At 36.7% G+C, this 25,045-nt stretch overlaps 1 protein-coding gene across 3 annotated transcripts in view; it reads left to right on the forward strand.

Moving 5' to 3' along the window:
- The window catches only part of LOC133531143 (nephrin), a 430,180-nt gene that overhangs the window by 230,691 nt on the left and 174,444 nt on the right, over positions 1–25,045 (forward strand). For all 3 annotated transcript variants that reach the window (XM_061869270.1, XM_061869268.1, XM_061869269.1), the window contains exon 5: positions 11,664–11,819. In XM_061869270.1, the coding sequence (XP_061725254.1) occupies positions 11,664–11,819 (156 nt within the window). The remainder of the gene's footprint in view (positions 1–11,663; positions 11,820–25,045) is intronic.

Consider the following 25,045-nt stretch of genomic DNA (forward strand, 5'->3'; position numbering starts at 1 on the left):
GAAATGAATATTATAGTTGAGTTACACGAAAAGTACCCAATTACAGTTTGGTATGCGAAATTTTAATTTAACCATCACAGTCGACGAGTAGAAAAAGAGATTAGTGTACCTGGCTAGGTAATCAAAAATTATATCAACATTTTTAGTGTTAATTGTATCCTTATACAAGCCTTATACAATAGAATACCATTATAAACTAATTATTAAACAAGCTTCCCAAAACAATCCCGATTCAAACGTATGAAATTTAACCCTTAAACGCTGACAAGAAACCCGCATACACACACAATGTAAACAATGTGCCCGGGCGGGAGGGTTAACACAGCATACGTTATAAGTAGTTACACTTAATTGACAAATACTCATACATTCTGAGAAGAGTGAGGTCATGGTCATAGTGAATGCTTGAGATTCTGTGAGGCGATGGATGCTAGGTGCTCAACTGTCCCAATTTAATTTTTTAATGTGCCATTATTGTTTTATAATTGTTAATACTTATAATTATTAGTTAGTTTAAGTTTCGTGACGCATTGGTTCAACTGTAATGTCATGTAAACATTTTTATCAATAAAAAAAAATAAAAAAATGGGTTCAAATCCCCGTAAGGTTTTTTCATTATTTTTTCAATGCATATTTTGACGACCGGTTTGGCCTAGTGGGTAGTGATCCTGCCTACGAAGCTGATGGTCCCGGATTCAAATCCTGGTAAGGGCATTTGTTCGTGTGATGAGCATGGATATTTGTTCCTGAGTCATGGGTGTTTTCTATGTATTTAAGTATTTATAAATATTTATATATTATATATATCGTTGTCTAAGTACCCTCAACACAAGCCTTATTGAGCTTACTGTGGGACTTAGTCAATTTGTGTAATAATGTCCTATAAATATTTATTTATTTATTATTTATTTATATACATAATCAATTTTAAAGTTAGTACCCAAACTGCTTATATGGTTAGTTGGCGAGACATACAGACAGTAAGCTTAGTAAGGCTTGTGTTTTGGGTACTAGTAGAAGACCATTGTAAAATCTTCGCTGGTCTCAGGTGTTGAGAAGGTGTCAAATAATAGTGGCACTGTTGTATAAACGCTGGTTTACTTTCCCATATATCTTCTTCCTCGCGTTGCTTCCCGGCATTTTGCCACGGCTCATGAAAGCCTGGGGTCCGCTTGACAACTAATCCCAAGATTTGGCGTAGGCACTAGTTTTTACGAAAACGACTGCCATCTGACCTTCCAATCAGAGGGTAAACTCTTCATTTATAAATAAATAAATAAATAAATATTATAGGACATTATTGTGTGGTAGGGCACAGCCAGTGGATGTCATTCCAGATCTAGAGCGGAGCCCAACTGGGGAAGTACCTCCACCTTACAGAAAACCGCAGCCAAATAACACTAGACCCTACTCATAGTGTTGTGTTCCTGCCGGTGAGTAAGGTTGCCAGAGCTCAACGAGGTGGGAATGCTAGGGTCGGCAACGCGCATGTGACTCCTCTGGAGTTGCAGGCGTACATAGGCTACGGAGACCGCTTACCATGAGGCGTTAAATAAATAATAAATATTATAAGACATTATTACACAAATTGAATAAGCCCCACAGTAAGCTCAAGAAGCCTTATGTTTTGGGTATACTCAGACAAGGCGGGCCGTATGCTTATTTGCCACCGACGTAGTATAAAAAAAATGTTTAAACAAATGTAAATAAATACCTCTAAAGCACGGAAAATACGCTCAGAACAAAACTCCATCCATCAAACCTTATCAATACTTTCACCTTTTTCATCTTAAGAACAAAATACGAAAATCTTAACAAATTGCTGGCCCATACTCTCCCATTGTCATTTACTCCGAAAAGAAACTGTACAACAATTTCTGTACCATAAATCATTATTGGACAAAACTGTCTGGCAAGCAGTTTTCGACGGGGTTTGAAAAGTTGTTTTTTCGGTAACTCTAGGGATGGAATTACAGGGGTTGCGTAGTCTAATTTATTATTTAATATATGGTTATTGGTTTTTATTGGTTAACTGTGCGGAAATAGAATTCTTTGCCAAGAATTGGCAATCTCGAGTTGCGAGTCTGAAAGTCGGACATTGTTAATTTAGAAGCCAAGTTACAATGCGACTTGCATGCCAGTAGAAGTTACTTGTTAAATTTGATAGAGTTACGCTTCTCTAAATGTATATTTAAATTTTTAATATTTTTCATCACACTTGCTCGAAAAAGATCTTATTTCAAGCAAGTGTACTGAAGGACAAAGCCCTATATTGTTCCCGGGGGAGTTATGGATTGTGAAAATAAAAGCTATAACTCCCTTATAACTTTTTTTAAATTATGTCACTAATCCATAGAAACCACGTAGTGTAAATGAGTTTTACTTTAAAAATACTGCCGTTAATAATTTAATATGTTTTTTGTGTTTAAAAATATTTAATTTGATTCATTTAATAGCAGTTTAAAATATTTTTACATAATTTTCAATCGTGGCTGAATGCCGAATAGGTCTGTGCCTTCGATGCCTAACCTGCCCAATAATGACAATATGGCGGACGAATGTTTGAAATGGCACCGTATTTAAGAATTATTTCGTTTAAAATTTAGTTTTTCCATCGCAAGTGTGATGAAAAACATTGTGTGTAACTCCTAGGGTGAGAATATTGCAACCTTGGGTCTTTAATTATTACTACCCTAAGAATTACTACCCTCGCTTCCAAAATTACACTTACCCCCCTCGTTGCACAATGTACTATAAATTATACGTAAGAAAGATATGTCGACCATCTAAAGTATTTATCTACTCATAGTGTTGTATTGTTGCCGGTGATTAAGGTTACCAGAGCTCGACAAGAGTGCGGGGCGTTAGGGTCGGCAACGCGCACGTGACACCTCTGTAGTTGCAGGCGTCCATAGGCTACGGTAACCGCTTACCATCAGGCGGGCTGTATGCTTGTTTTAATCTCTGGAAATATATAAATAAATAAATATTATAGGACATTATTACACAAATTGATTAAGTCCCAAGTAAGCTCAAAAAGGCTTGTGTTGTGGGTACTTAGACAACGATATATATAATTATATATATATAAATACTTAAATACATAGAAAACACTCATGACTCAGAAACAAATATCCGTGCTCATCACACAAATAAATGCCCTTACCAGGATTTGAACCCGGGATCATCGGCTTCATATGCATTGTTACCAACTAGACCAGACCGGTGGTTAAATATACATATGTAACAGAAAACTAGTATACAGAAAAGCCACTAAATGAATGAATGAATCCTAAGCTTAAAATCACGACTCCGACTTCCGGCCGCCATCTTTAAAGTCACGGAATCCAAACATTACCCAAACGACTTGACATTTAATACACTTAAGAGGAAAGGAGACGGCCGCCTCTATACAAAGGTAGTTCCCATTTTCCTCCCTGGATACTAAAATTTTTTTTAATACTACATCGGTGACAAATAAGCATACGGCCCGCATGATTGTAAGCAGTTTCGGTAGCCTATGTACGCTTGCAACTCCAGAGGAGTTACATGCGAGTTGCCGACCCTAACACTCCGCACCCTCGTTGAGCTCTGGCAACCTTAATCACCGACAGGAACGCAACACTATGAGTAGGGTCTAGTGTCATTTGGCTGTTGTGTGTGTGTTCCTGTCGGTGACCAATGATGACCAATGTTGGTGAGTAAGGTTGCCAGAGCTCAAGGAGGGTGCGGATTGTTACACTCCGCACCGCACCCTCGTTGAGGATTATAGATTATACGTATTTTTATGTATATTAGAGTTATCAGGAGCGTATAACTATTTTTTTTTTCAATGCTCCTAATTCTTATAATAATTTAAAATTCATAGAAGACAGAGCATAACAGTGATTGATATACACCAAAATGTATGTCAAAATATTCAATAATGTCTATCTAAAGAGGAAAATTGGGACTGCATTTGAATGGAGATCGTCCCCTGTCCCCTTAAATGCAATGAAAACGGGTCATTATGTGTAACAAAGTTACTCGCAGTACTGTTGAGTTTACTTATTCGTGTTTCTTAAACCTTATTTCTATGGGCCTTGTGAAAAAGGGTACAAGTTATGTGCAGCTTAGGTATAAAAGAGCATAACGGCCCGATTCGAAGAATGATTGAGACACGTTTAAGATCTTGGAAAAATCTTTAAAAGATCGATGATTAAACGACATGTCCAAATTGACGTTTATTTCGATTCCGCTGTGATCCCAGTAAAATCTATCTCCGATATTTCTAACGTCAGTCACATTGGTTGCCCGAATCGAGCTGCTTCTGTCAATTATACGACATTTTTTTTTATACCACGTCGGTGGCTAACAAGCATACGGCCCGCCTGATGGTAAGCAGTCACCGTAGCCTATGGACGCCTGCAACTCCAGAGGTGTAACATGCGCGTTGCCGACCCTTAAAAACCTGTACACTCCTTTTTTGAAGAACCCCATACTGTACCTCGGGAAAACCTCGGCAGAGAGCTCATTCCACAGCCGGAGAGTCCGCGGGAGGAAATTCCTCTTACAATCGATATCTAAATGAGAACGTATCTAAACCAGATCTTCGAAACGGGCCGTAAGTGTAACGTGGAACTTACACCTTTTACACCTGCGCTGCCCGAGACTTGTACCCATATTCACCAGGGCTACATAATTGTTAGGGCTCCTCGTCACGATGGCCCAGCCTAGACCAGTCTAAGGGACGCAGCTATGCGGTGACATGAGATAGCAATATCACTTGCTCCCTCTAACGCATAAATGCGTCCCTAGGACTGGCCTACGCTGGGTCATCGTGTAGAGGAGCCATTAGGTCGCATGTGATAAATTATACATCCGTTCTTATTTTTAAAAAGTTGACTTTACGTAGATTATTTACTTACTTAGTACTAATTAGAAGAGTCGTGTAAAAGATGTAGCCACGATTTTAGAGATTTCGGACCCGGGTATGTCCTTAAACTACGTCCAAAAGAGAGGTATGGGCATTGTGATGTCATCTCGCTTTGTGTGGTAGGGCACAGCACAGCGGATGATATTTTAGGTCTAGAGCAGAGCCCAACTGGGGAAGTACCTCCACCTTACAGAAAACCGCAGCCAAATAACACTACCCCTACTCATAGTGTTGTGTTCCTGCCGGTTAATAATGTTAGGCTTTGTAATTATCTTTTACCGAAATTGTTAATTAATTGAATTGATATTTCAGTTTATAATTAGTCATGTTTTTTTTACCTTTTTCGTATTCGGAATGAAGAGTAGAGTGTTAAACTCGTGTGAAGGGCACCATTTCAGTCTCAGACTATTGGCGCTTTCATTGCGTTCGAGCGCCAAGCGACCTCGACAGATGTGGGTGCCTTTCATCCCTTGGTGAACAATCTACTTCTTAGAGTTATTGGGGTAAAACGTTAGAACCAACGCGATCGTGAAAACAAATCATCCGTTTAATAATAGGCCTATTCATCTGTGTGAGATGTTTTAAGCAGCATCCTGGTAACGACACTTGCGTTCGTGGCTGTATAGCCCTATGCGAGAGAGGATCCCACGTCCACACACGCGGCAGGTGTATGCTTGCCCAGGTGGGCGAGGGTTGGAGGCCTGCTCGTGGCGCCTCATGCGTTTCTCTCTTAAAGAGGTAAACCAGGCATCGTGTTTGGCTTGACCATCGTGAACAGCACGACGCCATACGGGTCGGTCTTCGGCCAGTTTTTGCCATTGGTTACATGTGATATTAAAAGCAACCATATCACGCTTGACGCAATCTTTGAAGCGCAGCTTCCGTTTAATATAATTGAGATATTACTAAAGACCTCCTTATTAATGAATGAAATAAATGCATGAATGTTATATAATTTGAATGAATGTTTTTTTTTTACTACTACTACTACTTACGCAAGTTTCTCACACCGCAAGCCAACTGCAATATTATCCATGTCATAAGGATTCAAATTCAATATCAACTTGAACAAATAACGACTCTAAATTAAAGACATAAGGTTCAAATACCTTTAAATCTTTACTTGCAACTTTTTTTGATGGGATGACATTAATACTGTGAGAATTGGTTCAATAGAACTCACTAGTAATAGCATATTAAAACACGACCGATTGGCAATAAATTAAAACACGACCGAAGGGAGTGTTTTCAATCAACACGAGTTGCGAATTACTATTTGCACATGTATCGTACAACGTCATACAATACATATATGGCCCTTTTAATTTACGACATAATAACACTAGTGCGATAAAGTAGCACCGTATTTAATATTTATTTACGCTCGAAACGAACACTGAAATACGTAGCGTATATGTTCTAAACGTATTTCGCATTGTGTTAAATTCATTTTGAACTTTGAGAACTTTATTGTACATATTAATAAAAATATTACCGACCATCCCTTCTCACTCGGAAATAACACCCACGCGTCCGATCAAGCACCAAGTACAAAGGCAAAAACATCTAAATTGACAACCGGACCGGCGGTTGACGGGCCCTGGCCGCGTCAAAGCCGGCCTGGCACCTTTGTGCGGCGGCAGGGGTGCGGAACTGTTGCGGGCAATATCCTGTTACCCGTGCCTCGTTTATGTTCACTAACGGGTTAAGTTGTATGGAAAAGTTACTAGATTTATTTATTTTTTGTCGAATCTGTGCTCTAAAATATCTCTTCGGTGAAAGAAAACATCGTGAGGAAACCGGTCTAATCCCAATTAGGTCTAGTTTACCCTCTGGAAGGTCAGATGGCAGTCGCTTTCTTAAAATATTGTGCCTAAACCAATTCTTGGGATTAGTTGCCAAGCGGACCCCAAGCTCTCATGAGCCGGAGCAAAATGCCGGGATAAGGCGAGGAAGTTGATGGTGTTATAAAATATCTGGCACACGTCTATTGTCAACTCTTTACATGTCATGTGCAGATATATTTGAGCATCTTCGTCGTTTTTATGTATTCTGATAAAGACCATACTAGATAATAAGTAGGTGCGAACTAAAGAACTAAATTAATCCAAGCAAACAGAGCGAACTAAAAAGGTTTTGAGCATTCATAAAATATGAAAAGAAATGAAATGTTGATGAAACGTTGGAGTACCTACGTAAGAATAAGTATAATTTGTTTTCACAGAAACAAGATGAATTTATATTTTCTCTAATAAAGATGTTTGATGATTACACTGGTTTATAGTTTATTTTTATAAAATATGGGAACTCATGTTTTCTTGCTATTATTCCGTACGCCAAGAAATACCTACACACAAACAGTTTTTTCAAAACATGCAAGTTTGCTTATTATAGAAAGGGCTCGAAATTACTACAAAAATGCGTTCTATATAAATTTTATCTTTGCTATAACCAAGATTTTAATGGTTAACATAAACAACAAAACGAGAGACAAGAAAAAGTTGTTGTATTTTCTATTGCACTAAAAACAATTGCTGAATTTGTTGAGGAATTAAAAAAATAAAATTTAAGTAATAATGACATAAATTTTGCTCAATATCCTACAACCGATTTTGTAACAGGTAACACATAGTTCGCAAGTCCACTTTTTTTGTAAAATACTTTGTATGATAAAGATAGTTTACTATTCAAGTATGCATATCACAATACGCTTATGAACATCAAATAAAGCTACTCTTGCTCTAACCCTACACCTCTGACCCGAGAAGATCCCCCCCGTCAATTGGAGGAGGGTATCCCGGTGTGGACTGACAAGAAACTTGATTAGCAAGTGTGCAAGTTGACTTGCCACTTACCTCGACTAAACAATCCCTGTAATAAATAACCAGAATATGGCAGACATTTTACATTTCAACAACTTTTCGTTTGAGCTTCGTGACAATATTTAGTGCATTTTCCTTTAAATAGCATCTCGTGAAAATTTTAGCACAGAATTAATAATACACCGTACAGAAATGACACTGCCTACAGAACCGAAGTTTCACAGCGATTCAAGGACGAATCATGCTGTTCCTTTCTAATGGCATCCCTTTCGGCTATTTAGGGTTGTCAAAGTTCAAGTCATTATCTTATCTGTGGTTGTGCACGCAAAAGGACGTCAAGTTGTGCCAGCCCTAATAATTGATCGTAGCAATGCTCAGCCGAACGGAGCCGAGAATGCTCGAAAGGATCAGTGTCGCCCCAGTGCTTTTAGTTGTAAATAATTAAATAGATATTTTTGGTTGTAGGTTAAATGTTTTTAAAAAACGTATTATTGATCTTTTAACACACCCTATAAACTAAGTACTTCTTCTAGTTTCTTGTACTGTATTTCATGTACCTACCAAATACATAACCAACCATCCTGTGTTGTTGTTGACACCAAGAGTCCTTAAGACTGTCGGTGTTTAGCTTTCGCTCTGAATTAATATTATTTATATTAATTAGTGGTAATCGCTGTGGGCTACACAATTACACATATTGTAAACAATATAGTAATTAATTTTGTAAGTATTACTTGTAGTGGCTGTTTGTTTACCCTAATAAAGAGAAAAAACAAATATATTGCGTGGTGGGTTGTCAGCACTACTCCTGCCAACCCAACTCTACCAAGAAGCCCAGCAGACCCTCGATGTTGCCGACGACTTCTGGGAGAGACCCAGGCGAACTGAGATGTGTGGGCATTTAATGAGCATAATAGTAAAATGGTGGAAATATTCTGTCATCAAGAGGAAGTCTTGGTAGCTCGGCAGAGCGATGGGCTGGTGATCCAGAATTGCGTCTAGTCTCGCCCGAGACAATTAATTTTTCTAATTTTCATGTATTTCTAAACTTCATGAAGGTACTTCAAATTATTATTGAAACATTCATTCAGCCTCAAAGAAAACCTTCCGAAAAATATGTTTCCGAAAATATTTCTTTTTTTTTCCAGGATTTCTCATAAAACAAAATTGAAAACAAATTCCGCGAACTACGTTTTTGAAAAACCTTTTCCCCGTGGCCCAGTTTCCAAATCAAATGAAGTAATACAGGCAGGTAATTTTTCACGGCCTCAATTAGAATTAATTGGCATAATCCGACATTTTTCCTCTAATATTAAATTTATGCCTCTTTATCTATTAAATGATGATTTATAGTCGTTAAGTTAATGAAAACGACCCAAATTGTTAATTCTTTTAAAACGGACCGCGATTCAGATTTTATAATTTTGATTTTGTTACGATACAAACTTACGCGTGCATCAATAAGTGATGAATTTTGCGCGCATCTATCAGTGCGAGCGAACACAGGTACTACACAAAGACACCGTATTATCCCCGCACCGAACTTTCTGCCTCGCACAGCTAAACTGTGGAATGAACTGTCGCCTGCGGTATTTCCGGACCTTCAAGAAAAGAGCGTCAACGCACCATCTTAAAGGCCGGCAACGCACTTACAACCCCTCTGGTGTTGCAGGTGTCCATGGGCGGCGGTAATCGCTTACCATCAGGTGATCCGTCTGCTCGTTTGCCTCCCCTACCATAATTTTTTTTAAATAAATAATAATAAAATAAATAAATATTATAGGACATTATTACACAAATTAACTAAGTCCCACAGTAAGCTCAATAAGGCTTGTGTTGAGGGTACTTAGACAACGATATATATAATATATAAATATTTATAAATACTTAAATACATAGAAAACACCCATGCTTCAGGAACAAATATCCATGCTCATCACACGAATAAATGCCCTTACCAGGATTTAAACCCGGGACCATCAGCTTCGCAGGCAGGGTCACTATCACTACCCACTAGGCCAAACCGGTCGTCAAATTATGAAGCGTTTGTAATAAGCACGAAATGTAAATTGCTATGATTTAAGCTGCACAACTGAGTTACACTTCACACCATTTTATATAATATATATAATAATAGCCCAGTTGTCCAAAGCAAATTGATTGTAATTATTTTAATTTGCATATACTTATAACCAGGGGCCCATTTCTCGAACGGTATTTAACTAATATTATTAGTCCGCGAACTGTCAAATATGGGTTAAAATAGCAACGAACTAATAATATTAGACTAATACCTAAGGCTATTATTATTACTACAACTGCTCTGTCGTCGTAATGAGTAATAAGTACTTCTAGTTTTTAAGTTATAGATAATTAATTAGATAGTTACAATTGTTACAAACAACCACTGTTTATTATGGAGGAGCGGGACTTCCTGACACAGGTATTTCTTACCTACTAGGAAGACCCAACCTTGTTTGTCATATGTGTACCCAACGTTTAGCCCATTTCTCGAACGGTATTAGTCTAATATTATTAGTGTGTTACCATGATGGTAACCCATACGAAATGACAGATCGTGGACTAATAATATTAGACTAATGCCATTTGAGAAATGGGCCTCTGATTGTAAATGAGGGCGCGACCGGAATAAGCAGTTACGATATCAATAATCTGTAAACCAATGGATTGGACGTGAAATCACACAACAGACTTGACAAAAACTATTTATTTAATATGACACTTCACTTAAACAATTGTACAACCGTCACTTGCGACTGCCGAGAAACGAATGCCGGGTTCCAACTTTCAACGTAGAAAACGTCACAGTCTTACTTGTCTGTGATTGGCCGTCTCGACAAACTGTCAATACCGGCCAATCACGGACAGTCAATACAACGACTCTTTAGTAATATTTTGAGTAAAATACTGACAACTGAATATAGATACGTATAAAATTATAACAAAACAATGTCAAAACCTTAAAATTTTTTTAAATAAGAATTCCGCTCATGGTTTTTCGGTAAAATATAAAGCCACAGCGTTTAAATAAGTTAATTCAGCCTCTGTCCAATTTATTAATAAATCAATTTATAATAGAATTCGCTGAATACTTTTGCAAAAATAATGTCATAAGCTTAAAATAATATTTAATATAAAATTTGGTACGTTTTTATGCATTATTTGTTTATATAGCAGAAAGCAAACGAAATACTCATAACAGAATAATAATAATGACTGTCAGATTATAGTACATTACGATACAAGTGCGAAAAATAGGAAATTCGAAACGAGTGGCGATAAATTAAAACACGACCGAAGGGAATGTTTTAAATCGACACGAGTTGCGAATTACCTATTCGCACATGTATCGTACAACGTTTTACAGTACATATGGCCCTTTTAATATTCGACATAGTAACGTAATATGCTAATTTTCGCACTAGTGCGGTAAAGTAGCACCATATGTACTGTAATAGTATTTTACACGATAGTGATATAATATAGAGCTTTTCAGTCGAGTACCGTGTTTAGGTAAGAAAGCTTGCTGAGTTGCCTAAGTTAGGCACGAGATTAAAATGCTTGATTATATCAATATTGTATACAATACTCTTTCGACGAATCATCTAAAATAAAATACTTTTTTTTTACTATAAAACCTAAATAATTAGTGAAAATTGGTAAGTATCTCAGTAGACAAAAATACAGTACAAAAGAAATAAACGCGCGTTTGTGATTGGTCTTTTTATAGTTGTCTACAGCATATCGAAATGGATATTATAATTGAGTTGGGAGTCCATACAAAATAGTTATTGTTATGCAATGCATTTCTTTCAGTGTGAAGGCGAATGTACTTTACAATACCCTCAAGCTCTTTTCAATACTTTTCCCCTATAAAACACACTAACCCCCCTTTTTGTCCCCAGCACCCCCCACCTCAGTGGAGATCACCAACCACCCCAACCCCAAGCTGGAAGTCAAGGAAGGGGAAGACGTGGTGTTGGAGTGTCAGGCGAAAAACGCGAAGCCTGCTGCTAGGATCGTGTGGTATCGGGGCAATGTGGAGCTGAAAGGAGACAAAGGTAAAGTTATTTTATGTAATTTAAATCATTTATTCATGCCAGTACAAACAAAACATAACAAAAAAAAAAAAGCAATTATAATTTAAGCCTAGCTTAAGCTTAGTAAATAAGTCTTTCCCCCCCCCCTCCCCCAAGTTGTCCCCAGCGCAATGGTATCCATCCCAATAGACGCATTGCCACGTTGAATGGCGATGTACAATCTTTGCACCAGGTACGATCCCGCGCGGCGTCAGACCCCCTCTCCCTATATTGACGTCCCACTTCCCTAATGAAGGCAATTAGCCTCCGACCCCCAGCACCTAGTCATTTCAAATCCAAGCGGTATTAAAGAATATTATAATTAAATGGTTCATAAACACTAAACAGGGCTCAAACTTTAAGGGCTCATGACGTAAACATTACCAAATAAATGAAATCTAATCTAACCAAAACTTTTTAGCAAAAACCTTTTATTGCCTTCTTCAGCGGGTTCTCTACTGTTACCTTCTACATATTTATTTCTAGATTGTGCGTAATTTATAGATAAATACATTAGACCTTCATAACAATACCTACATAGAAAATAGCCATATAGGCGTAACAGCTTTTGAGCGTCGGCGTCTAGTCATCGCTATGAAAAATGGCGTCGCGGCGCATTTGCGCCAACGTTGCGTCCAGCAGCAGCCATACAGTTGACTAGACGCCGACGCTCGCGTGACGCTGGTGTGGGGTGGCACTTACCCGGAAAGAAATGTACTATTTCTAACCTTACCGGGATTAAAATCCAGGACCGGACCCTTAGGGCCACCGAACACTAGCGTCTATTGCGTCGGCGTGTAGTCAGCTCTATGGAAAATAGGGAGTACTCCTGGTACTGGTTTATTTTATTTTATTTTAATTTATTAGGTACACTTAACAGAAATCGTACAATATCTTGAAACATACAATTGCATATCATGGCTTGGAATCTAGCACGAGATCCAAAACAAGTGTACACAGCATGCATTACAAGTAAGCGCAAATTTTACAAATGAATATAACACCATATCAACAAATAAAATAACTATCTAAACATTACACTATAACATATACTTTAAACTTTACATTATTAAGAATTAAAAATACAAATATCCTATCTAATCTATACAAATACAATACCGGCAAAAGCAAATTCTAAAATGTATTCTTCAAGTAGTTCACAGGGGCTCTTTTACATTTCCTAATGGAAAATGACGTTGCTGCGCAACGTTGCGTCGAGCAGCAGCCATAGAGTTGTCTAGACGCCGACGCTCGGTAGATGCTAGTGTGTGGTGGCCCTAAGGTACATAGGCTGGGTCACTATCAATTAGGTAAAAATTGACAAAATAGTCTGGCATACAAATGTCATCGCTGTTTTTTTTTTGTATTATAATAAGATGTATAGGTATATTGTAGTCTATGTGGTGTTTTTTATTATTTAAAACTATAAAAAGCAAATATCGAAAAAGCGGCTTAAACGAATCGCTTGATGAAATTACTCGTTATATTTCTTAGTAAATCGAAATGGAAATAAAACTAGATATTAATCCCAGCCCCAGTTATTGGAAAAACCCGCCATTTTATTTCTCAATTTGAATATTTCGAACGTTTTAACGGCTTGCGTTGCGGAAACACTTTTCATTTTTCGATTACAATTTGCCAATTTTTTTTTTTAATATTTTTCGAGGACATTATTACACAAATTGACTAAGTCCCACAGTAAGCTCAATAAGGCTTGTGTTGAGGGTACTTAGACAACGATATATATAATATATAAATACTTAAATACATAGAAAACACCCATGACTCAGGAACAAATATCCATGCTCATCACACGAACAAATGCCCTTACTAGGATTTGAACCCGGGACCATCAGCTTCGTAGGCAGGGTCACTACCCACTAGGGCAGACCGGTCGTCATTATAATATTAGATTCAATATTAGACTAAAATATAGTTTTTGACTATATACCGTGTATCTGAACGTAAAGTAATTACTTAAATCCATTAATTTGGGGCATACTGAGCAACAACAGCCGCGCGGGCGCACAAATCTGCTCGGTCTGGCGCCGCTGACGCGCGCTGTGCGGACCCTCAACGTAATGGCGGAGAATATTGACCTATTCTCATGTTCTCTGAATGAATTCACAAAGTCAGCATTGTATATATTATGTTATAGATTTAATGATATATTTTAAATTGTATTTTTATATATAAGTAGTTACACTATTGTCTTAGGTTTAGTACCTGTAAAAATAGTTGTAAGTGTAGGAAAAAAAAAAAAAAAACTTTTACTATAGGCCCAAGCCTGAAATCGTGAAATAAAATTTGGCTGTTTCATACATTTTGCTGGTCTGATGTTGAAACCTATGGGAGGGTTTTTTCTTGTGATTTCGGGGTTGGTCCCATAGTAAGTTGCTCAATGTGACCTAAACGTTAAGAGGCTGTCAACACCCAATGTCCTTGAAATTGATGTTACTTAAACAGTTTTTTAAGAAAGACTATTTGTTTTAGTCAAGTAAGAAAAATATATGTTCATATTAATTATATTTCAAAGACCGTGGTTGTACTCGATACATGATTGAACGAAATCGGCTCGATAGAAAATAATTGCAAAGATTGGTCTTAAAATCTCAATTAAACGGTTTTATGTCTTTATTGTTTTGACTTATGGGTCTGCAATTAAAATCACAATTTCAAAACATTTATATCTAAACCGCTATTGAGTAAAATATTACACTAATAATCCACTTTTTTTTATTTAAATAATTTTCTTATTATTCCCTTGCCCAGGCCCAGTAACATGCGACAGTGCTATCTCATTTACTCCGATACAAATAGACAGTGTGCGCGCTTTAGGTATTGACAGCCTCTTAACGGGTTTGAGTAATTGCTTCACATTCAGATACATACTGTATTTTATCTGATGTTGTTTACGTTGAATTGAAAATTATAATTAAAGGTTAGATATGATATTAAATGTATTAAAATTTAGAGCAGCTTTGAAAGTAGAACTAACAGGAATTTAATAAAATAATTTTATTTATTTAATCGAATGGCATAACAAAAATCACAAGTAAATCGAAAATATATCAGGTATGTCACAAGTTTGTATCCAAGGTTTTCAGCCATTGGGCTACGTCAGGAGTAAGTGAGAACAGGTCATCGGGGCTTCCAGGATAAAAGTAGTATTTTTTTCTGGCAATATCAGAAAATCAACAGAAACATGAATGTTTGTACTCCTACTGTAACCAAGAAGCAGTTGTTTTATTTTGAATTTGGAACTCTTTGTTATTCAATAAGAGTTCAAAATAGATTGAGGAATATTTACAATAAAATATACCTCGGGTCTCAGGAGGTTAGTATTCAGAAAAAAAAAAAAATCTAAAAGCTCATGATTTTTTTTATAAGTTCTTCCCCATTCTCAGTCCCGGTACAAATAAATTTAAAACAAATACTATAATCAAGATTTAATCCACAACCTTTTCAAGAATTACCCCACGCTATCGCAACTGAAATTAAAAAAATAAAATCAATTCCAATAGCGTTTCGTATCGCGATCCAATATGGCCGTGTCACTGTCACTCAGTGTTATTGGCGTCAGACCGCGCACTAAACAGGCGCTGGATGTGACACGTCAGGTATATATTATGTGGAAACCCTGCGTAGGATTGTAATGTGTGACAACTCTAAAAAAGGGTTTCCTTTCTTTAGGTATTTTGTATATTTTAATTGTATATTTTATTTTATTGTATTGTTGCTTTATTGTAAATTAATGGGTTAATACCTGAATAAATAACATTTTATTATTTTATTATTATTATTATTATAAATGTAAACAATGTGGTTTTACATTACCATTCGTTTAAGCCGCTTTTCCAATATTTGCTTTTTATAGCTTTTAAGAATAAAAACACCACACAGATTACAATATACCTATACAAATACAAAATATAAATATATTATAATACAAAAAAAACAGCAATGACATTTTTTTTTTATGGAGGATAGGCAGGCGTTTGACCACGATCACACCTGATGGTAAGTGATGATGCGGTCTACGGTGGAGCACGCTTACCTATGAGATACCTATTTACTCTAGCTTTGAAGAGATTCAGATTGTACTCATACGAAACACATTTGTATGTGACCCAGCCTATGTACCTTAGGGCCACCCCACACTAGCATCTCCCGAGCGTCGGCGTCTAGTCAACTCTATGGCTGCTGCTCGACGCAACGTTGGCGCAAAAACCACAACCATGTTTCAAGTACCCGAAAGGGTACTAGAAACATTTATTAGTTAAGCAACCAAATAGAAAATTGCCTGGATCGTCCCTTATTGTCCTCGCTTTAACCAATTTCATTTAATCGTGTAATTTTCATCTACCCTCAAATAGCTACACATTTCGTCTCGTTTAAGGTTCTTTACTAGGGCGAAATAATAGCAAATATTACAAAATTGAGTAATTATCCCAATTATTTCTATTAGTAAAATAGCACGATTATACCAGCTTCATTGTTACGTTGAGTAAATATATATCGTCTATATGCTGTGATTGTGACTTATCGAATCTAAATAATAGATATTCTTGTCCAAAAATAGTACATTACTATTGGGACCGTGCGAAGTGCGTGGTGGGGGTAAGTAAAGCGATCCCAGCGCATAAGGTGGTAAAAATTTGAACTAACTGCGGATAGCGTCTTTAACATTTCGTACGATTATATGGCTCGAAATGAAACTTTGATTTACGATTACTCCTGAAATATTCATTTAAATTGTATGGCGTAAGGGACCATTGTAATCTGTATGAAATGCTTAATATAACTAACGTATTTATTTTGATAATTGCTAATAATGTATCCATGTAAATAGCTTTGCAAATGCCACATATTACGTGATCTTTTTCTAGAAGTTAAGAATGGATATAGTACGTTATCCTTAAAAGATAGACATTTCACATCGCGGACTTTTTTGTAGACCTATGAATGAGAAACAACCCCACCATACATTGTGTTGTTATAGCTCAAACGGATTAGGCAGCGTTTTCGATTAAAGCTCTTAGCCAGCGTGATTTTTTTCCGACAACATCGTTATATTTCAAACAATTTACACAAAACCTTAACAAGTTATATACTTAAGCCTTCCTCAAGAATCACTCTATTGATAGATGAAAGTCGTATGAAAATCCGTTCAGTAGTTTTTAGTTTTGGAGTAGTTTTATAAGATGTAGTGAATTGACGTTTTCCCCTAGAATTGCGGACACTAGGTTGCGTGACAGTCGTGCACGCTCCCAATAGAGGACGGGAAACGAAGGGTTGCAGGTTGCAGGCCAAGTAGATATAGACGGCCGAGTGTAGCGTTGGATAGGGACACGCGGCCGGCAACCCCGTTTCTCGCAGAGTTTTGTATAGTGCTTTTCACAATCTTGCAATGAAATAATATACAAAAAAATAGGATGATGATGATGATGATTGTTTCATGTCCTAATGTGATAGGTTATTCAGTGCGTCTGGTCGCATAGGGGAACCAAAATTTGATTATTTTTGCGCTACGACGTAACAAAAATAATCAATTTTTTTCCCCTTTGAAACGCTAAAATAATATTCAACAAACACAAAAAAGATAAAAGAAGAAAAAAAAGCATATTGGCAGAATTCTGCTTATACGTTTTTTAAGGTTGAATGCCAAGACGTGCGATAATTTAACGCTTAAAAACTAAACAAAGTTGCCTGTAACAGGTTGCCTGTGCAAGGCTGCATGAAATTATTTTACATATCATCTTCACTCATCGCACCTGATATGTGGTATTCTCGGACCTAATTTGAAGTAAGTCATGTCAACATTTCATTACAAGTTTGAGAAAAAGTACTTACTGTAGGTTTGTTTACTTACTTACTTACTCCGTTGGCTCAGCGACCCAAAATGAGACTTGGCCTCCGACACAACTGTAGGTTATATGTGAAGTCCCCAATCCGCATTGGGCTAAGCATGGGGACAAATAGCCCAAGCCCTCTCGCGCATGTGAGAAGGTCTGTGCCCAGCAGTGGGATTTATATTGGCTGAACGATTATTAATTTTAAAGAAGTACTATATAGTTGGGATTAAAGCTTATATCTACAGACATTGAACTTAACAGACATGTGCCTCGGTTTTATTTTAGTAAATACGCCTATTACGTTATTTTTTTTCACCTTATTTTTATAAGAAAACGTTGTTAAAATCCTTTGGGTTACTGACGCCTACTAAGAAAACTTTTGTTTTAATTACATAGCCCAGAGTTGTTTTTAGGGTTCCGTACATCGAAAGGAAAAAACGGAACCCTTATAGGATCACTTTGTTGTCCGTCCGTCCGTCTGTCTGTCTGTCAAGACCCTTTTTCTTAGGAACGTGTGGAGGTATCAAGCTGGAATTTATATCAAATACTCAAGTCTACTGTCCCTTGGAGCTGTGAAAAAAATTAAACTTCTAAGCCAACGCAATCAAAAGATACAGCCATTTATGCCACAAATTTCCGCAAATTTTTGACACTCGCGAGGGAATTAAAACCTACAGGGTAACTTTTCGTGAACTCAGAATCTTGAAGTTTAGTACGAAGCAACATCTTATAGCACAGATAAAGGAAAAATTGTGAAAACCGTACATTTTTAGTTTCATCATATAATAATATATACCTACAGGCTTGTACGGAACCCTCGGTACGCGAGGCCGACTCGCACTTGGCCGGTTTTTTTCCATGACTATGGAGTAATCCAAAAATAGACAAATACAGAATGATACGCAATTTCCATCCAATCTCGGATTTATTTAATCCTTATTCCAATTAAGCATCAGCTTTAAATCTATTTTGGTTTTGTTTTTTATTTATTATTTTCTATATCAGAGTATATGAAATCCCTGTTTTGCCTTTTGTCTAAAAATAACCCTTTAGATAAGACCCCGTGGCTTCAGGTTCTCTCACTCTGGCTGAGAGTCAGTGAAATGACTGTGCGTGCCCAGGATCACTGATATCAATTTTTTGGATTTTAATTTGTTTTTTTTGTTTTTACAAAAAAAGTAATCGGTAAGTTCGATCAAAAATATGATAGCGCATTTTTAGAAGCATATTTAGTTTTAACGCAAACGCGAGGAGTCGTGTTGGAGGCCAAGACACACTCTGGCGTAGCAACCCAAAGTGCCTCCAACACGACTCCTCGCCACTGATCCTGGTCCTGTCCTATCCGGTCCTCGCCGGTCTTCAACCTGGAGCTCGCGCAGATCCGTGTCCACCACATCCGCCCATCGATACCTAGGTCGATCCGCCGGGCGGCGTGCTGTCGGTTTTCTCTCAAACGCTCTTTTTACGCGGTGCAGCTCTGCACAAAGTCTTGGTGTCCAGGCAGCAGAAAAACTAAGGTCCGAATTTACAAGACCGTAATACAACCCCTCTTAACATAGAGACGTGAGGCCTGGACACTGAAGAGAGAAAGTAAGCTTCTGGTGGATAAGAGGAAGATTCTTCGCAAAATCCGCGGCCCAACGCAGCAACCCGGAGGTAGCTGGAGAAACAAATACAAAATGCAAAACCATCAAAGACGAACAGATAGTTGCTGAACCAAATAACATGGGTGTCACAAAGGCACAAAGGCTTCGGTGGCTCGGTCATCTAGAGCGAAGAGGAGGCGATCGGGCGGTGAAAAGAGCGTTTGAAAGAACTAATTAAGATATTAACATTAAATCCAGCATTTAATTGCCACTTAAAATTATAATTATAAGTTATACGTTTTCGTCATAAACTTGAGTTTACTTATGATTGAAGGCCCTGAAAGTTTATTTTAGGAATATAAATTGAAATAACTTTGCTATGGAATTATCCGGCAAATAAAACTTAAATAAGGTTCTGAATTCCGTGCAATTTATATACTTACTTAATAATAGATTTGTTATTAATGTTAAGCAGAATGTTGATTTTGCCTTAATCTTCTCTTGTGAATTTATATTTGAAACGGTTGAAGCTGACTAAAATAACAAAGAAGTTACATACAACTGATGGAAAACTGACACCATAATGTATGAATGAGCAACAGGACAAAAGCATTGCCGATATTTTACACCCTTTATAGTATTCACTCAATTGACAGGGAGACAAAAGCATAGGTATAAGCAAAACATAGGATACTATAATTAATAAATACTAAATAAAGTAAACAAACAATTTGTAAATTTTCGGGTAGTAATAAAATTTATTGGTTAACCAACCAAATACAAAACCGCCTGGATATGTCCCTGAATGACCTGACTTTAACCTACATCATTTGATCATGTAATGTTTATACTACCCTCTTAAGGAGCCATTTTAGGGTAGTTTTGTTAACTTTTATTTAAATACTTAAAGATACAGAGTATATGGTTGGCCTAAACTTCTCTCTTCTTCTTGGTCGGTATCTTCAATTCTGAAGGTCGTGTCCCTGAAGGTTTCTGGTTGCTTCATTCTCCAGTTTTCTCCAAATCTCTCGGTTCTCAGCAGTTATTAGGGCGGTTTTGGTCTACAGCGGGGTCTGTTCCCTGCCATCATGCCCACCACAATCAGCTTGTCGAGATTATCCGGTTGCCGGCGAGCAATGTGACCTAAGTAGCCAAGAATTATTTGGTGGCAGATTGTCAAGAGTCTCGTCTTGATCTCTACTTGTAGTACAGACTTGTTTTGTTCTTTTAGCGGTCCATGATATGCGGAGCATCCGTCTTTAATACTGAATCTTGAAGGCGTCAATCTTTTTCCTTTCTCTGTATTTCTGTATTACATATAATTAAGAGGCCTAAATTAATTTTGAAATCATGCCTCTTGAGTCCCTCGCTACGCTCAAGATTCTAAATTATGGGACTCAAAATCAGCACTCGCAGCAAAAACCAACTTTGGTATGTTTTTGATATATCACACATCTAACTTAATAATTTAAATAGCTCTCCAATTCGCGCTGCGTAAATATGCTACGCTTTTAAATATTTTTTTAAATGTCACTCACGCCAAATTAAAAAAAAGTAAAATAAAAATGGCTGCCATATCCAGTGAGTGCGTTTCCACAGTATCTAGTGATGCGAGTAAGTTATATCGACAGGCAATATATTATGCTTCCAAAATCTGTAATGTTGGGGGTAATGGAATTTCAAAACTATCGCTATGACGGCACTGTTTTCCACCTGAGACGGAATCGGTTGAGGATTCAGTGCAAAATGAGTTCATTCTCAAGAACACGTTTGATCGGTAACCCATTTGTTTTGCAAGGAGACATTCACTCAAGCATTCGGTAAAGATCTGTAGAGGCTACACAGGCAATAAATAACAGTAAGGTGTGTTAAAAAAACATGATTTGTCCACCACAATCACCAGACCTTAACCTGATCGAGCTTTCATGGGAACTCGCCCGTAGGGTCCGAAAACAATGTCCGACATCAGCAAAAACTCTATGGGAGATGCAATAGTGGAAATCCATAAGCCAAGAAACGCTACTACAGATAGTCGTAGAAAGAATGTCAAGATTACTCTGTAGTGGAAAAGCGTCAAGGATTTTTCGATGAGAAACTGTGAAAAAATCTTTTTATTATTATATACAATCGCAATTTTTATCTGTCAATAAAAAAAACTTTACTTATTCGTTGTAATTTTTTTTTCACCGAGGTGTAAAAAATAATAACACCTCGAGTACAGAAAACGCAAAAAAAACGGCAAAAAAATATTTTTTTATTTGCGAATTTCGCCGAAACTCATATAACATTTTTTGCTCCTTATGACCCCAGGAATGCGTGGTTAAAATCTGTCGGATTTAATGGGCCACGGAGTATATGCCTTTTTTTTAATAAATTATGATTAATAAATTGTTTAACGCTTTATTTTTCGGATTGTAGGTATTTACTGCAAAGTAGTATTTTCGTAAAAAAAAAACATAAAAATGTTGATTATTTGCATAGTCTGTGTTTGGTCTTATACTTTTTGACGGTAGTGTAGATATATCATGTCGTTAGAAAAAATAATTTGTTTTTGGTTTTTTAAGTAGTCACACTACCCCTCCCTCCAAAAGCCCTCCTACCCACTCTTCCCTCCTCTATCTGTTTGAAATTACAATAGTCAAATTATAACAATATCTGTTGTTGTGGATATTTTGCTTTTAATTAAAGTGGCTGTTTCTTGACCTAAGTCACTTTTTACCTCTAACTTAAAGCTTTATTTAAAACCATTTCTAACTTTACTAGCACCACTAACTGTCCAATCTTCAAAGCAGACGTGGTCAGACTCGCGATTACGGTAACTATAAGTTTTTTCACCTCAATTCAATGAAAACTTTCCAACACTGAATCCACGTATTCTGAACTTAAGGCAGCATTATAAGGTGCGAGTTGCTTGACCGTGAATAGCCACTTATTTACTGGCTTACTTGTTAGGTACACGGACCATTACACGTTGATTTTATAGATTCTCGTATTACTTGCCTCGTCGTGATAGCGAAACAAGAAAAACAAGACAGTAAACAACTTGTCGGATACTTGCATCGTGATTATACTTTACTGTACTTTATTTGAAATATTTACTAGTAATTAATAGTTAGTAGTTAATAAGTATTATTAAAAGTAGGGAATTTTAATAAACTATTATATTTAAACTTAAATAACTGTGCACCAATATTTTATAGTATGATGGTCCCAAATGTTTTTTAATTCTTTCTGATACTCAACATTTCGTCAACCGAACTTTTTTTTATATACTACGTCGGTGGCAAACAAGCATACGGCCCGCCTAATGGTAAGCAGTCTCCGTAGCCTATGTACGCCTGCAACTCCAGAGGTATAGGTATAGTTACATGCGCGTTGCCGACCCTAAACCCGCTTCCCCTAGTTGCTCTGGCAACCTTACTCACCGGCAGGAACACAACACTATGAGTAGGGTCTAGTGTTATTTGGCTGCTGTTTTCTGTAAGGTGGAGGTACTTCCCCAGTTGGGCTCTGCTCTAGATCTGGAATGACATCCACTGGCTGTGCCCTAACACACAAAGCGAGATGACATTCACAATGCCCATACCTCTCTTACTCACTTTATGCTAAACAGAAGTAAACACATTGTGCATTCAATATGTTTACATAAAACCGTAAACAACTTTTCTTTCAACATTTCTTCTTTATACCTTAAAAACTTATAGCTTTACATGATAATTACAAATTTGTATGTAGGTATTTCACGCCCAATCAAATTGTGACTTGGCACCGTTCTAATAAACACACAGTAAACTCGCCCAATACCTTGTAATAGCGCAGTGTGCCAGTTCGTTAAAATTAAGACCCAACTAATACCAACCTGTGGCTCAGGTGATTGCGGCCCGCAATCGAATTGAAAACTTAGAAATAAAAGCTGCAAACTTTCTTATTTCAAGATTAGTCTTGGCGAAACAGATAATTGGTGCTACAAAGACTGGAGGTTGAAATAAAAAGTACTTATCCTTGTTTAGATTTTTCTTTACTTTCTTTTTAATTATTCCTATTCTACTTTTCTACCTATTTTTATTTAAAACCTTGAGATTGAGTTATCCGACAAGCTCTAACAAAATATTGAATTACGTGCTTATAAGCCTAAGATCTTAGTTTTACTAGATTCAATTATCAAGATTAATAAATCACGAAATCTCAAAGCAAACTTGTTTAATAACTTAAACTCATCCATCAAATGGAGCTTAGTTTTGCTTTCAGTTGTTAATTTCCATTACCACGGGTCCTAAGACACTGTTTATCGAAAAATTACAATTCAAATTATTTATTTTACAGTACATATGGTACTAGTGCGAAAACTAGCATATTAAGTTACTATGTCGAACATTTAAAGGGCCATATGTACTGTAAAACGTTGTACGATACATGTGCGAATAGGTAATTCCCAACTCGTGTCGATTTAAAACACTCCCTTCGGTCGTGTTTTAATTTATCACCACTCGTTTCGAATTTCCTATTTTTCGCACTTGTATCGTAATGTACTATTGTTTGTCAGATACTTAATTAAGTCGCACTTGTTAATTATTTTACCTGCTTAGCACTACTTCTTTAAAACATTATTTTGTTATGTATGTTTGTTTCAATCATAATAAAGTCGCAATATCCTAGAAAACCATTTCTCTTGGCCAAAATTTTCTAGCTAGCGATGAATAAACCATACCAATAATGAGAATAATAACTTCAAATATACTTGACTTGGTACATACTAGTTATGTACAGAATGTAGCATTAGTTTATGAGACTGCTAGTTTAACAGTCCAGACGCGGTTTATTTATTTAGTATAAATTTTATTTTGACACTTGGAGAGACTTTACACCTCCAAATTTTATTAGTATTAGTACTCTGACATTGGGGACCTTTTACATCTCCAGATTTAATGTGTTTTTATCCATAGAGACTATACATCTCTATTGTATTGTATTAATTATTTATTTTAAGATTATTATAATGTAATGTTTACCCAGGTATTGGCTGTTGTATTTATAAATGTTGTTATGTATTTTTCATGTCACTATATGATTTTACTATAAATGTTGTATTGACTTGTAAAAGAGCCCTTGAGGCCTACTTGCAGAATAAATTTTTGAATTTGAATTTTAGATTTGAATTTGAGTTTGACACACCAAAAAAACATTTTTATTTTCTGCATTCTCTCAAACCACTTAATCGATAAACTCATCGAAACTCGCACATCACTAACGAGCATCAAACACGCCAATTGTACGCTAATTGAAATCGAAAACTTGCGTAATTAGTAGGCAGAGCTGACACCGACGCATAGGCCAATCGACTTGCCAATTACGGCGTACGTAATTATCGTATACGTACCTACTTACTGTGTACTTTCTTGTATGGATTTGGGATTTGTAAAAAGTTTGGTTTAGCAGAGTAGATTTTTAAAGTGTAGCCTTACTCTAGAAAACTTGTAACTAGACTTATTACTTAATTAACAACGCGGAAAAGGGTATACCGATTGCTTTCTGCACTGCCTTTCTTAAAAAAAAACTTACAAACATCTAAAACTCCAAATTAGATCATCCGAATTCACCTGGCGGGATAACAAATCTAATTTTATTTACAATAACAATATACATAATGGATATATACTGATGATTACTATAACTAGCTTATATCTAAAATAGGCCCTTGAGGCATTGTACCAAGGATGCTGGCGGCATTTCCTCGTTGATATTGTAAAATATTGTTGCATAGTTATTT

Source organism: Cydia pomonella, chromosome 24, assembly GCF_033807575.1.
Source record: "Cydia pomonella isolate Wapato2018A chromosome 24, ilCydPomo1, whole genome shotgun sequence".
NCBI lineage: Eukaryota > Metazoa > Arthropoda > Insecta > Lepidoptera > Tortricidae > Cydia > Cydia pomonella.